The following is a 16,099-nucleotide window of genomic DNA, read 5'->3' as shown; positions in this document are numbered from 1 at the left end:
CAGAGCGCTGTATAATATTTAGTATTATACGAATGAGTGCGTTTCTTCTGGTGAGCATTCTTTGAATAGTGGTGGCACTGGTAAACTTCAAGTATCGATCAATAGACCCTTTTGTCTCACAAAACTGTGACACAAGTTGGGGTGTGCTGTTGCTTTATTTAATAAAAATACTTGAACATTAAATCATACTCATTCATTTTAATATGAAATGTAGTTAACTTCTTCCCTTACTGAACTCAAACATTATCGGTTGAAGTTAGAGTAAATTTAGATGAAAAAAATTTATTTAGAATACAAAATCATAAATTTAAAACTTTAGTTTACATGTAGTGTAGACAAAAATCCGTGATATTTTTTGTTGCAAACAGAATACTCAAGAAACAGAATTCAAGAAGTTCCTGATGGCTGTCCATGCCAGTAATGTAGAAGAACTTCAATATTACAACATTGTAGTAATTTACAAATGAAGAATGTACAGAGTTTAATGTGCAGGAGGTTATGGAAGAGAAGTTACCTTATGTACAAAGGGCATTCTGGTTTGACACGAGAAAAGAAAGCACAAGGTAATTTGTTTGTAAATTACAAATAAAATAGCTCTTTTACATCTCTCTCAAAAACAGGAGCTTACCCTCTCCCCATGGAAAGAAAAAAATTGGAAATTAACACCTGCACAAAAAATGCCATTAAGAGTATGTTCAAAATACCCTATTACCTAAATATAAATATATTTGTTGCTTGACTGCCCCCTAATAAGAAAGCATTATTACCACTTGTACCGATTTTTAGAGCCATCTGCCACTGACTCTTTCTTCCTTCCTTTTCAATAAAAGTGTCACCAGTGTCTCATGGATAGAGATTTAAATTATCGCCGGCGGCTAATACAATGTCAGTTCCAGAGAACCTTCGCGCGACGTACAGCAAAAAAACCTTACAAGGCATGCAGGCCGAGCGTGCGGTCAAGCGGATCACCTTTTCCCGCACTGAAGCCAACCCCGGCGATACTCTGTACGTTCGCGTTTCCAAGCTGAACGCGAACGAGGTTCTGGTGCCGGGCTTGCTAGCGCTTGTCTTTAACATCGACCTTTCTGGAGGGCACGCCAATAACTTCCTCGTCCAGAACGTCACGCGAGCGCTTGTTGACAGGCTGCACATGAACTTTGGAGGCACTCCCCTGCATGACACGGTTGGCTATGGCATCTACAAAATCTTTGATGACCTTTTCCTTTCGCAGGAAGAAAGAGACAACAGGATCCTCGAAGGGATTCAGAGTGAGAAACTATGCAAGATCTGCTCAGGCGCGGGAGACAAGGAAACCTCGGGCGTCGAAGCTGAAAAAAAGCTGAACGAGGTGTACAGGAGCAAGTACCGGATCAGGCTGGACCATCAGGTCTTAACCGACCACGGCGTTTCCTACCCCCAGGCCCTTTACAATGACCTCTCGTTCGAAATAACCCTGGCTGAAGCTGCACATGTGGTCAATGGCTCCGATACAACCCAGCTGAAATACAAGCTGACCAACATCCAGCTCGAGTACGAGATGATCCACAGCAAGACTCTGGCAGACGAGGCGCATAGCGTTTACTCCAGCGGAAAAGAGTTCGCCTATGACCACGTGAAGCGTTCCCAAGTGGTGACCTTCAAAAAAGACACCGACACGAGGAAGAACATCAAAATCGATGCCCAACAAAGGTCGCTAAAAGCCCTCCTGCTACTGTTCATAGAGCCGTATGCTGATGGCACGAGAGATTCAGAAAAATACGTCTTCCCGGATCTGACGAAAGTCAGCGTCACAATCAACGGCTTGCCCAACATGATTTACAACAACAGCGTCGAAGGCAAGGACATGTGGGAAGAGGCCCAACGCTTCTTCATGAAGGAAAAAAATAAAACCGAGCACATGGATGTGACAAAGTTTTACACCGGAGACAATTTCGGGCTTCTGATTGATATGCGCTCCATGGCGGACCAAGACATTCATGGAAGTGGCAAGCGCATTGTGAACAGTACAGACGGGGTCCAGCTGGAAATCGAGAGGAAAGCCGAAGGCTCAGGCAACGTGAACTGCCACGTATTCGTCATCTCCGACTCCCAGTTCAACATTATGGAAAGACAGCTGGAATCTGTACAGAATTGAATAGAACATGGACCCAAGCAAGATACCCTTCAACGCTCTCATCGTGGGGCCGACCAATTCAGGCAAATCGAGGTTCATTGTGGACCAGCTCTACGGCCCTTTCCGCGGCAAGTTTGACTATATCGTGCTCATCTGCCCGACGTTCACGCACAACAGGACCTACCACCGGCTTGGCGAAAACGATCTGAGAATGGATGTGATAGTCTGTGAGCAGCACGATGTGGAAAGCTGGTTGAAGCTTGTGAGATGGCTTTCCGAGGGCACCAACACGCTCATAATTCTCGACAACTGCGTGGCCTCCAAAGAAGTGAAAGGGCGCACAGGCGAGCTGGTGAATCTAGCCTTTTCTGCACGACATATCGGCATCAGCGTGTGGGTGCTGACCCAGAAGTTGACCGGAATAACAGCTTCCTTCTGGGAGAACGTGGCGGCGATCGTCCTCTTTTACACCCCCTCGGCCAGGACAATGAAAGCCATCTTTGACGATTACGCCGGCGAGCTCTCCTCGGATGAGTACAGAGGATTGATTTCAAAGCTGAAAGAGCGAAAGTTCTCTTATCTTGTGTTCGCGCTTCGCCACCTGTACGGGGTAAAGTTATTTGAATAAAAAAATGCGAGCTGTATATAACCTTCCACAATGTCTGCAGAAGACGCGTTAGCAGATGTTATGAACCTTATTGAAACGGAGCCCACACCGTCGAGTGGTCTTGCAGGCGGCCTTGTTCCAACCGCTCCTGACATTCCTGCTCTTTGCGAGCAGCTGGCCGTGCTCGTGTCCACAGGCAAAGCCAAAGAGACTATCGGAGTGCAGCTGACCCACGAGAAGGTGAAGCGCCTGAGCGACAAGGAGGTCGAGAAATTCGCCAAATGCTACGAGACGTACGTGGGCTCGAAGACGACGGAAAGCCTGATCGACAGCTTCATTTTTCTTGCAACCAAAGCGGTCGGAATGGCCGTCAAAATCAAAGACATCGGGGCTTACCAAGAAGAGCTTAGAAATGACTACATCTTCAACAAAGAGCTCTCCAATCTGGCCGGCAACCTTTCTTTGAAGTGCGGCCGGTTTCTTGCCGTGGCCAACGTGGCGCTGATCACCACGAAACATGTTGATTTTAGTCCACAGTTGAAGGAGCCGAGGCACCCTTCTCGCGATGAACAAGGCAATCTGCTTGAGGGCGTTGATGAAGTACTCGGCTCAGCAACTGCAGAATAAAGGGTCACCATTCATCAACAAATGCGGAGGTCTTGCTGACAATTGTTAACATTTGAACTTTTTTCATTTGCTTATAATACGGTTCGCTTCAATGTCAACCGAACAATCCGAGAGCGTGCCTGCCGCCGTCACTGCGCCTCAGGTAGAGACCAAGGCAGCGCCTGCCGCTGATACCACACGGCAAGCGACGACTCAGGCTGCAACCACGCAGAGAGTAAAAAACCCCAAGTGTGTGGCCGCCGGAAAAATGGTTGCCGAAAGAAGTCGTCTGGCCCGAGAAGAACAGAAGAAAGCGGCCGAGGCTTATTACGCAGAAAAGCAAGCGAAAGCCGCCACAGCGGCCCCTAAGCCAGCCGCGTCTACAGAAGGTGAAAGCCCAAAGAGCGGCGGCCTTTTTGGCCTCAGCACCAACCAATGGATTGGTATTGGCGGCATTGGCGTTTCCCTGGGCGGGCTCTATTACAAGCGTGAAGAGCTCATGGCTATGGCCAACGCCGCATTAGACAAAATTAGAACGCCGAAGCCCACGCCTTACCCGCTTCTGAGCCTGCGAGTGTCAAGCCAAAACCTGCTCGCGATACACGGCCAAGAGGATTAAAAAAAATGATTTAAATGCTTGCGCGTGATTCATATCAACATGGTCAAAGTTGATGTTGCCAAGTTTCTCGTCTCTTTCTTCACCTTTTGTACTATCTTGAGGGTGTTGTACCTCTTTAACAAAGATGCCATTCTCTTTACCGCAGAGCTTTTGAAAGAAGCCTTTGGCAGCGAAGTTGCAGAAGAAGAAGAAGAAGAAGAAGAGGCGTTTTGTGCCAAGTGCGCAGAAAAGGACGCGGGGAAGACAGATTAATTTTGTTTTAAACTTTCGCTCTTTCTTTATATCAAGAGCGCCATGTCAGACAACAAGCTTGTCAAGACCGTCGTTGACGCTGCAACTATCACTGGATTAGCCGCGGGCATCGGCTGGGCGGCGAAAAAGGTTGTGAAAGAGAATTTCACTTCTGATCCCAGCAGCAGCTTTATGAATTACATCAAGTTCACCGTCATCGTGGCGGGCAGCATTGTGCTAAAAGGGTACCTTGAGGACCAGAAAATCCTCCCCGCCAGCATTTGAAAAAATCTTCAGATAATGTATACCATGGCGAGCATCGCTATCATGATTGGCGGGGCTGTGTTGAACACCACAGCTTTTATTGGCGGTAATTATCTGGCGAAGGCGCTCGGCGGGGGCGGCAAAGCCGCGCTTGAAGAAAAAAAGCACCACAACAAGGCTCTCGAAGATTATCAAGCCGCTTACGCCAAATACACGCGTGACTGAACACAGCTTCTCGACTGGATCGCGACCAACGTGCAAACAAAGGAGCAGGCCAGGCAGAACATGACCAACACGGACTACGCCTTCAAACTCTACAGCCAGGTGCATCCTGACGAACAGATGGTGCCCCCCAAGGAGCCGAAGTTCTCAGATTTCTATCAGCCGAGCGAGCATCAGAAAAATGGCGAAATCGCGTTCGTTGGCACCGGGGCGCTCGCTCTGGGCTACGCGGCCTTCCGGTTCCTTTAAACTTTTTTACACCTTACTCGTATGGACGCGAAACTCGCAAAGATTTACTACAGCCCCGGGGGCTACTGGAAAGGCATAGCCGCGATCAAAAAATTGGCCGAGGCTGCCAAGGTACCTGAAGAAGCCGCAAAAAAGTGGCTGATCAGGGAAGCGCTCTGGCAGATATACCTCCCTGCGCCGAAGCGGATTCCTTCGCCGAAATTCGACGTTCCCACGCCCAACAGGGTCCATCAGGCTGACCTTTTCCTGCCGCACGACAAGCTCCCGCGCGGCCGCAAAGTTTTCAAATACGTGCTGACCGTTGTCGACGTGGCCAGCCGCTTCAAAGAGGCCAAACCCCTGACTTCCAAAAATTCTGATGAGGTCGCGCTAGCCTTTCAGAAGATTTAGAAGCGCTCGCCTCTCAAATGGCCCGAAATGCTGCAGGTTGACCCCGGGTGCGAATTTATGAGCCCCGTCACCAAAGAGATGGACAAGCACCAAACCTTTATCCGGCGCGGGCACGTTAACATTCACCGCGACCAGGCCATTGTCGAACGTTTCAACCGCACTCTGGCTGAGCCATTGTTCGGGCACCAGTACGCCGAAGAGATGCTTCTCCCGGTCCACTGCCTGGGTGAAAAGACTTCCTGAAGTTGTTTCGGCTCTGAACAACGCAGTCACAAGCCTTATCGGCATGAAACCCGCCGTCGCCATCAAAGAAAAAGCTGTTTACGCAAGGCCGTCGACACCTTACACGAGGCCTGTTGGAAAATGCGAAAAAATCCTCCCCTCTCTTGTCCAAGTTCGTTATCTCTACCAGCCTGGCGAGCTTGAAGGGGGCCTGCAAAGAGCCACGGATCCAATCTGGTCTTTGAAAGTTTACAACATTGAAAGGTCTTTCATCAAACCCGATCAGCCCGTTCTCTACTATCTGCGTGATGGGCCCGAGCGCAGCTTCGTGCGCGAAGAGTTGCTGCTTGTTCCTCCGAACACTACTCTTCCTCCCGCTGATGTGAACTAGATGTGATATTCGATTGGTTCGGTGTGTATCCCGTCGGGCAGCACCCACCGCTTGTCGTAATACGCACTTAGACCCAGCTTGTCCTGCTCGTATGTGACCATCTTCCCGTCCCGCATCCTGAAACCTCGGTTTGTGGCCATGTCCCTGCTTCCTTCCAACGCTTTCTTGAACTGCCCCCAAGTCAGCTCACTCTGCGTTTTCGACACCCCCTTCATGCTGAACTTCTTTTTTTCACCCACCTCCCCTTCGTCGGCGAAATAGCACTTCGAGCTGAGCGTGATCATCCGGCTGCCCTCAAACTCAAGTTTGAAGAGGCCTGGTGTCCGGCCGCTCCACTTGTCCCAAGCCAGCCATTTTCTTTTTTCCGCTTCGAATTCCGCCTTCATCTCTGGCCGGACGACGTCCTCGAGCCTCTCGCCCGAGATCGCCATGTAGTTGCTGTCCGTGTCCATCTGGATCAGCTCGAAATCTCTTCTGTCGACATACTTGTCGAGAAAGTCGTAGTAAAATTCCAGCATCCGCAGCTTCGCAAGCTGGTAGACAGCGGTTCCGATCTGGAACGGCCGCCTTATTGTCACCCGAGGCTTCCGGCTTTCTAGCTCGTAAGCCTCCCCGATCTCGTTGAGGTCTTCGAAATACGCACTCCGCAGTGCTCTGTCGACTACCTTCTCGTCTTTCGTGTATATCACGTTCCTTTGCCGCTCCAGCGCTTCGATGAACTTCCCGTATGCGCTGTTTCCCAGCAGTTTGAACACTTCTGCCAGCTGCACCTTGCTTCTGTCCACGTCTCCTGTCCGGCGAGCCTCAGTCACTTGCTCTATGAACCACGTGAATGGTTTGCCCGGGTTGTAGTCAATTGTTCTGTAAACTTTCTTCACAACTGCCCCATGGTCTACGTACCACTGCAGGAGTGGCGCGTACACCAGCATCCTTTCTGCTGACAGTGCCCCCGCAAGCTTTTTTCCATCTCCACGCTTTCTGCTCGTTTTCGCCAAGTATTCTTTCATGTGCTCCGGCACAGCTTCGGCCGGAACGGTTTTGTTGTGAAAGAAAGGGCACATCTCTTCGAACTTTGGCCACAACTTTTTCGGAATCTCGATGTCCACTTCCGCGAAACTGAACCACTCTCCATATTTCAGCCGTTCCACCAAAACTTCGGCCTCTTCTTCTTGGCGGCCTTCGCTGTAATTTTTTACACTCCCCCTTCCACACGGCATTGCTCTCAGCATCGTTGAGGGATAGAGAGCGTTCACGTCGTAGCCCAAAATCTTTTTGCACAGACGGAGTTCTTCTAACTGATGCTCCCTTATCCCCGTCATGCGCGCTTCGTGGTACCTTGTGAAAACCAGGCTCGGCCCACCCACAATTGCCGTTTTTAGCATTCCGTATTCCTCTCTGCCGGGGCAATACAGATCTGCTCCGCGCTCTATTGCCCCCCGGAGCACATAATGCATGCTGACTCCTGGCAGGCTTACAGCATCTTTCAGGATGTCTATTCCTCTCTCTGTGTAGAAGCTTTTCATCTTTTCCAGCGTCTCGAGGCCCGGTGCAACATCAAGATTGTTGTAGTAACGCAGCCAGTCTGCGAAAGTCCGCATCCCCTTTTCTTTGAACACCCGCTGACACTCCTCCCACTCCTTCTTCGTGAGAACGTATCCACCTTTCAGCTTCGAATACCATGCCTCGTATTCTGGGAGCCCTGGGTAGTCAAGCTTTTCCGGCCCGTCGAACCATTCGTATGGGAACCACGCTTTCGCTGCTTCGCTTCCGTATGCTTTCACCCATTTCTCGTAGCTCGTGCCCGGGCCCAGATAGTTTATGATGTCCAGGAAACGCCCTGCTGATCAGCAGGAACATTGTTTTGTTCCCCTTCTTCGCCACTTTCACTTTTTGTTTTCTTCAGCCACTGCGCTCGCGAAATGGCTTTTTATCAGATTTAAGTCGTACGCGCCTGAGTTGAAGCCCACCACAGGGATCTCGTTGCACCATTCGTACATTTTTTCTGCTGGTCTTTTGGCAAAAACTCCTCTCTCACCCTGTCCCCGATGTTTTTCTCGCGGCGCTGCAGCTCTTTCATGAACTTGCTTATCAGCTCCGCTGGGTTTTTTTCGCATATGTGCGTCGGCTCTCTGTCCAATGTGTCGCCTATGCTCACTGAGATCGACACGTGCGCGCTTTCTATCGTCAACGCACCTGTCGGCTCTTTCCGCTGATTCGCATCTCCGTACGCCTAGAAATCGTAAAAGATCGCGTGCGGGTATGTTTGCGTTTGCTTCCTCAGCAGTTCTCCTTTGAGAAACCTGACTTCGCAACTCCAGGCCTCGATTACTCTGTAGCCTCTGTTGCGCAGTGAGGCCGTTCGTTTCACCGTGTCTTCGTACAGCTGTTTTGCCGTTTTTCCGCTTGCCAGGACCTCTTGTCAGTTTGGATAACATTTGGGGCATCCGTGGTACTGGAACACCGTCTTTGTTTCGGGATTGTAGCCGTCAACAGGCGAGGCTTTCATTTTCCCGCTTACGTTGTCCCTCTCCAGCCATCTCTCTCCCCCGTGCCCGCACATTGCGTGGTGGATGTGGCTTCCCTTCCGCTTCGCTTCTCGCTCCAGCCACAGGATCACTTGTTTTGATGCTGAGCCCTTTGGGGGGTACATCACTTTCTCGAAGGTTGTCAGGGGCGCTTCCACTTTTGTCCCCGGGCACCAGATCACCGTTTCTCCCGTGCTGTAGGTTTCATGGTGACGTTGCAGATTCCATGAATTTGTGAACCTCTGCCCGCAATGGGTGCATGCATAAGTTTTTGCTAGCTTCGCGATGTCTTTGATCAAGAAAGCGTGCTCTTCATAGACACCTATCGTCAAAAGGTTTTTTAGTTTGGGGTTCGGGTTTTTTCTGAGATGCGATACCACTTCGCCGTCTTCCAAACGCTCAGGCTCGTAGATGCAAATTCCCAAGCAAGATGCAACGGGCAAGCCCTCGTTCAGATGGATTTCCACCTTGTCGAGCTTGTCCAGAGACGTTTTTCTGAAGTTTGGTGGAATGACTTTGAGTTTGCAAAAACTCTGGGCCAGGCTTCGAGCTTGTTTTGTGCAACGGTCCGTGTGCGCCCCTCGGTGCACAGCCAGACACCGCCAAAGGCACAGGTTGTCTCTACGTGTCCAACGCCATCATCGCCCGGCTATGGGCAAGGTTGCGCAGCCAGTCAGGCAATGGCCCTGTTCCCACCAACGGCTGCCTGTCGAGCACAACTTTCACATCAACGTTGAAAAAGCCTTTGAAAGCCCACTTCGTGTTGGGCCTTTCAACTCTTTCGTTGTCGAGACGCTCTTCTTCCCAGGTGTTGAGCCATTTTTCTGTGTCTTCTAGTTTGTTATACCACTGTGAGCCCTTGGGGTTCGAATAGTACACGATTACCATTCTGTCCTCAATGTTCCACAACTGGTACCCGAAAACGTGCCGAAGATAGAATGACATGCTTACTCTTTCGCGTATCTTCGCCATGAACACTGGCGTGAGGTTTCTCCCCAGACACCTGATTAAGTGCCATCTTATGAAACACCGGCCTGTTGTCTCTTCTTCCCCCTCTTTCTCTTTATCGTCGTACAGATCCAGAATCTCTCTCTGGTAATCTGTCGCTGTTCGAATTCTCCGCGCAGGAAAGGGGTCGTACTCCCTCAGAAGCGCTTGCACTTCTCTTTGCCTTCTTTGGCGTGGAGGGGCTCTTGGCTTGTAAGAATTCGGAACAAGCGTCTTTTGCAGACGCGCCTGCATTTCTTGAGAAATCGGTTCATCCAGCACGTTCCCGACAACCTTTCTTACCGCTGGCGGGCTTTCTGCAAGAAGCTCATCAAAATAACGCAATACTGCCGGGTCAATTTTTGCGAGTTCTTCTTCCAGTCTTTTTTGAATGCTGGAAGACATGGCTCCTGGGATATGATGACAGTCACCTTTCTCTAACTGGTGTGTTTCTTTCTTGCAGCTCCAGCAAAACAAACTGAAAATCTTTTTTTGCTTTTTCTTTTTTGCGGTAAAGCCTCGTTTTTAGCGCGCCCCCACCGCACTGGCTGCACAGTCGGTAGTCGCATAGAAGACCGATCCCGCAGCCTCTGCACGGCTCTGGCTCTTTCATTCCTTTCTTCAGCTGGTAGTTGTGCTGGCCTCAGTACGCCCCGTAACAGCGCTTTCTGCAGCTTTCTTTCCGGCCCCGCTTCAGCCACCTGCACTTGTTTGGCGCTTGTTCCATCCCGGCTCTGGTGGTATAACACCCCGGGCTCGCGCGTTTCTAACATACCGCACTCCCCCGCGAGGGGCGGTTGAAACCCGTCAAAACCGGTTCTTTCCGTTCTTTCCTGTAGCCGCGGCCGCCTTGCGTGGCTTTGCGCTGCGCGGGGGTTCCTCTGTTGTTAGTAGTATAGTGGGAGGTAAACAAATACTATTTCAAAGAGGGGGCTGCATTTAACCGTTTCACAGCCCCCAGCTTCATCCGGCCCGAGCCTGTGAGGGCCGGACTTGAATGTGGGGGCTGTTATAAGGTAAAATAAAGCCCCCTCTGCGAAATGGTATTTGTTTACCTCCCACTATACTACTGATTATTTAAGTTCACTGTACCACAGATTATTAATTATCAACCCAAAAGGTTTACTTTGGTTGCAGGATAAAGTGCAGAATAGAATACACACCAAACAAAACCCAACTTAAGAAACAGACAAAACAACCTGAAACATTATATTTTAACTGAAAATACTTAACCTGACATTTTGCTTTGCGGCCCTAGCTGTGGAAAATGGGAGTGGGTAACTTTACACACTGTAAGATGTCATCTCTCCCCTGGGCCTAGAGAGTGGTTATTATATCAGTGAGTGAATTTAGAAACATAAATGTAATACTCCATATGAGAACATCATGTTCAAAATACCTCTATATGAGTGTCCAGGGGGCATGCAATGTCATAAAGTACATACACATCAATAGACTTATCATCTGTCTCATCCAGCAGATTGTTCAAAATCCAAACTGGATAGGCAAGTCTGAGGATAGTAAGTTTCCAAAAGAACACGTTTTTAGTGACAGGCAGTATGTACAACCTGCAATTGGTAGATCGAAAGAGCTACGATAGGTTCCATTTACCAACATGTGTACCATAACTTGGATCTATCCAAAAGATCAAAACATGTAATTAAAGGGTGCTCTGCATTTCATTAGCGTGACCTATTTAAAAGATTTTCCTGAACCCATCAGTCACACAGTGGATCCCAAGATACAATAACTATCTGACTATAATCGTTAAATTTTGAATCCTTTTTCACCTTTCATTCAGGGCCTGTTTGCTTCACGATTGGCCTGTAAAGCACAAAGAGGAAAAAAATTAACAAAATCTATTTAATGTAAATAATGGACCTCCAACTTGGTGAGTTAAAGCTATTTTTATTTAAATACCACAATCATTACCTTTCACCATGTTTCATGTTGATAATTTTTTAGGAAACTCATGATGACAGGCTCTGCCAAATATTGCAGTTTCACTGAGAGGAGAATATTGAGATCTTGAACGAAGTGCATCCCCAGCAAGAAATTCACTACATGCCTAGCATGGTTAAACAACATACATCTTGTGTGAACATATGAAACACACTGAAAAGAACATTATGGCTAATTGCATTTGCAATTAAATATGCATTTATAGCCTCTAGGGACACAGTGTTAGGTATACGAGCACATGCACAATAACATTTTACTCATCACATTAAATTTATAAGCACAGTATTTTCAAATGTATTATATAGCAATATAGAAAGTAAGGCCAACTATGTTCATATTGTTTGATATCTTATTGCAGGTGATGGTATCTACAGACCTCATTTGCTTTCCTAGTTGTTGGGTGTTGCTGAACAAACTCTTCCACTTTTGAGTCATCATCAAATACTACTGTTCCAAAGAGAGGATTTCGCACGCTTCTGCCTGCTGACTTTTTTCGACCAATGAACAGTACATCCATTGATTCAATTGAAGTACCCTGATTCTGAGGAATAAACAATTAACAATATAGTCTATAACATATTAGAGCAAATAAGCAGTAAAAAAGGAAAGTCTAGTCTTAATCGGACAGGTAAGTTAAATACAAAAGCCAGACAACAATTAATATTTGGAGTGAAAAGTTACAAACATCTATCATACAGTTTGGATTAATTCAATACCTAAGGAAATGGAAACATAACCTAGTAAAAGGACAATATAACCATTGACATTGTTTACAACACTTTGCAAATTAATACATGACTGTACTTCGATTGCAATTTAAGTTGCAAGGTAAAATATAATAATCTGCAAACACCAAAAACCACCTAGATATATTTGCAAAGAAATCAAATTTTGCTACTCCACTTTAATAAATTTGTGCCTTCTTTCTACATGCATCTACTAATGACAGATCATTTGCAAATCAGTGTGGTATCTAGACTTTTCCTGGGTACTACTGTACATACTGTACCTTGGTACAAGCAGGGCAATCAATAGCATCAACATGGCTACTAGCTGCACTTGTTGTAAAGTTCAGAGTGCCCAGTTTATGGCGATATATTCTAAAAAAAATAATATATACACCATTATGTACTCTAGATGGAAAATTCTATATTACTGATGGTTCCATTCTGGGGTTCAAGACAACCTGATACCTCCATTAATTGTAAATGATGGAAGAATACATTTATATGCCACTGGCAACTTGAGCATGCACATTGAAGTCTCTGCTATAATTAGGACTAATCAACTCATGGACAACTATTTTGCTTGGTCACGTAGCTTTTATTGTAAAGATAGTATGAAGGAAAGCAAATTGCTAAGTACAAACCTTAATTCTTCCAGACTGTCTATGGCCACTGGATATAGCTTTCTTTGGTTCTTAAAACCAACCAAGCAATATAAGAATATATATTAAATAAATGAAAAATCATGTCTTTGAAAAATTAACATCACATTCATGTTTCATTAAAAGTAAGTGGATACTTTAATGTTATGACTAATAAGAACCTTAAGTTAAGAAAAAAGGTTCTGTTTAAAAATTTGGTACATGCTATTAGACATCCATGATGATTTTACAATATATTGAAATTACTAGCTAATTTATATAGATTAATTCAAAAAGAATTCTTATTACAAAATCTTGAGGTCAGCCACTGATTATAGAATAACCCATGTATACTCTGGGAGATAATTTTTTTAGTATCTTTAATGTTATCACCACACGTTAAAATCATCAATAAAATCAGCCACATTCATGAAATATATAGCATACAGAACAATACTGGCCATAAAAATAAAGCTCTATTCAAAAATATTTAAAAAGTCTTAAGGATCTTACTGGGAGAGAGTTAACATCATCTCTTAGGGTCTGAAGGGCAGCACAGAAGTCTTTAACAGCCACTTGGCACTCAAGATTTGAGGTGTGTAGCAGCTTCATTGTTTTATTTTGGGGAACTCAAAATAGTTAATTTCCCGAGTTTAACAGAGTGGGTCACATGATGTAGATCTCGTATTTCAGGGGCTTCAGTGGCTCATTTTCACTTTGTTCATGTTCGGTTCACATGCCATTTATTTCATTCAGTATTATGTATTTCACATAAATCGTCTTTTCATCTCTTAGTTATCATGACTCAGTATAATTTACGATTGCTTCCTTCTCATGATTATGCGGCTATGAATGCTGCTGACAAGTTGGATGAGAATGAAGAATTTCATGACAGTTTCGACTTTCCGCAAAAAACGGCACCGCCTGGTACCAGTACTGGAAATCCTTCTGGTCAGTCTTCTACACCTCTCGCTCAGAACAAAGGACCAAATGGTTCACAAGACGAGATCACCGAGTTAACCGCAGCTGTTGTTCAGGCTAAGGCAGAGAACAATGAATTAGAACTTCATGCAGAGGTGACAAAATTGAAGGCCAAGCTTTATGCGCTGCGTAAGCGGAACGCTCATTTACAGAGTCAAACTGCTCGTGTCAACGCAGTTTCCACTGTTCCAACTGGATGTGCGGTGGCTTGGGAGCCCTCTGTGACCATTAATCAACTCCGTGCTGACCTGGTTTTGACTGAGATGGTTTCCACTGAAATCGATCAGCTTGGGCTCTCTTCGAGCAACTCGGAAGATGAGGGTGTCGCGTCCACCAACAAGAAACACGCCCGAGGTAAGAAATTGCTGTCAGGAAAGACTGCAAAACTTACTAGTCGAGTGATTGTTCTGCATTTATGGCCTCATAGCTACCTCAGTCTTGCACATGTGTCCAAAGATCGTAATTACGACGAGCTAACCCTTGCCGAATTCGCTACTGGGTACGCCTCTATTTTGCAGTTAAAAACCCTTCCTCCTGATGAGCGAACTAGATGTCTCAATCATTTCGTGGTTTTAATATACCTTATGACACAGTTCACCTGGCCCACCATACGAGAATTTCATGCTGCTATTTTGTTTGAAATTGAGTGTGGTCGTGTTCATCGGGGCGACTCGTTCGCTCACTTGGAATCTCGACTCCTTTGTGCTACGGGAAAACCTGTCAGCAATTCAAGCAGTTCAAACCACTTACTGGTATTGGAAACAGTCATATTATTTGTTGAGGTTATTTATTCACTGTTGCTTAAAAGCTCGATCTGATATATTATCCAGAACAAAATATACATTCCCTCAATCATGAATTGTCTGCAATCTCCCACAGTCTTCGTAGACATTTCTTCAGCCAACATGAAAAGTGCAGGAAAGTTCTGCGCGGACACGGACTTCCCGGCAAAGTTGGTGTTGCAAGATGTTGGACAGGCAGCCACAAAGGCAACTAAGGTAGTGTAGGATTTACAAGTATTTTCATTATAAAATTTTTTGAAATTCAATTTAAACATACCAACTGATTAAAAGTCCTGCAACCTTGAAGTGGCATTGCGTTGATGTTAAAACTCCAGAAAACTTGGACGGGAAGCTTTCAAGCTCAAGGAGTTGTGTTTCCATCAGAGGAGAGAAAGAGGTAATTTTCTTTCAAATCTGTTTTGCTCATCCAATCATTTAGAGTTTTAAGCTTTCTTCCCAAAAAATAAACGTTTCATTTCAGAAACTCAGAAGAATTACTAAAAGAGGAAGAGGATGTGTTGAAACGGAGGCAAGAGTTAGAGGAGCAACTGGAGAAGGAGGGAGAAAAGAAACGAAAAGAAAAAAAATAAATTTGTAGACTGCTTAAACATACTTTCTTTTTTTCTCATGCATTTATTTTTTTCAAGATCATTTTCATGTACATGCACTTTCGAACTATTATATTTTCAGTAGGGAATCACTTCATGTCACAACCTGATTACAGTACTTTCTGGTGAACTTCTTGGAGAAAATGGATCCCTCACATTCTGGGGCATTTGTTGACCATTTCTTTTTATCTCTACAATTAAATCATATTTAGTTACTTTTAAGTGAAATCTGCAGAATGTCAACTCCAGAAACTCAACAAATCTTACACGCAGAAAACTTTTTTTTTTTTCTTATAAATGGATTGTATGGCAGACATCCTAAGGAATCACAAACACAAAGGGAAGACAAACTGAAAGGATGAGTGGGGAAAGGGAGAAGGAAGAAATATTGGTGAAGAAAAATATAATTTTTACTGCCTTTGATGCAAGTCTGACTTTTTACCAAAAAGCCCATATCCTAGTAAAAACCACTGAAATGAATGAGAAATCTTTGAGTGTCGAAAAGTAATTGGTTTTGCATCAACCAAGCTACTCGGTTGGCTTAAAACTCTCTCGCCACTTTTTCATCCAGACAGCTAAAATCAATAGCAATCGTGACTTACTTGCACACATTTTCCCACCCTTCATTTCAGCTGTATGCAATTACTGTGAGTTTTCATTGGTTCATTGTATTTTCTGTGTCCTTTGTGATTAAGTAGAGTTTTTAAAATATTACTTTGCCTTTGCTTTCACAACACTCAATTAAAAATCACTCTTATCATGAATTAAAGTGGCTCAAAACAGTTTCCAGCACCCAGATTTTGATGGGTCAGTATCACCACTCTTTATCATGTGATGCTACATTCATGAGATCAAAAAACTGCCCAATCATTGGTGAACATGTCATCATTTTTGTGACACAATAGGTTACCATATAACAGTATGACCTGCTAAAAGCACCCTTAGTTTCAGCTTTAGGGGCTTATTATTCAAAA

At 45.5% G+C, this 16,099-nt stretch overlaps 2 protein-coding genes and 1 pseudogene across 2 annotated transcripts; 2 read left to right on the top strand and 1 right to left on the bottom strand.

The window, feature by feature from the left end:
- The first annotated feature begins 800 nt into the window (after positions 1–800).
- Positions 801–2,134, top strand: LOC149099738 (uncharacterized). Its single transcript, XM_089278267.1, has one exon. It carries the CDS (start codon positions 884–886, stop codon positions 2,132–2,134), a length of 1,251 nt encoding a protein of 416 aa, XP_089134393.1. The 5' UTR covers positions 801–883.
- Positions 2,135–4,969: 2,835 nt separating this feature from the next.
- LOC149099737 (uncharacterized) lies at positions 4,970–8,608 on the bottom strand. The gene has a single exon (XM_089278266.1). It carries the CDS (start codon positions 7,510–7,512, stop codon positions 5,911–5,913), a length of 1,602 nt encoding a protein of 533 aa, XP_089134392.1. The 5' UTR covers positions 7,513–8,608; the 3' UTR covers positions 4,970–5,910.
- A 4,784-nt stretch (positions 8,609–13,392) lies between these two features.
- Positions 13,393–14,553, top strand: LOC149099736 (uncharacterized; annotated as a pseudogene).
- The last annotated feature ends 1,546 nt before the right edge of the window (positions 14,554–16,099 follow it).

Source organism: Orbicella faveolata, unplaced genomic scaffold, assembly GCF_042242905.1.
Source record: "Orbicella faveolata isolate gen_17 unplaced genomic scaffold, um_ofav_v1 contig_46, whole genome shotgun sequence".
NCBI classification, from domain to species: Eukaryota; Metazoa; Cnidaria; class Anthozoa; order Scleractinia; family Merulinidae; genus Orbicella; species Orbicella faveolata.
The sequence above is the reverse complement of the archived record's forward strand: the minus strand, read 5'-3'. Positions and strand labels throughout refer to the sequence as shown.

Coding starts and splice junctions, on each gene's coding strand:
- LOC149099738 (XM_089278267.1), top strand. CDS start 884: ATGTCAGTTCCAGAGAACCTTCGCGCGACGTACAGCAAAAAAACCTTA.
- LOC149099737 (XM_089278266.1), bottom strand. CDS start 7,512: ATGCGGACTTTCGCAGACTGGCTGCGTTACTACAACAATCTTGATGTT.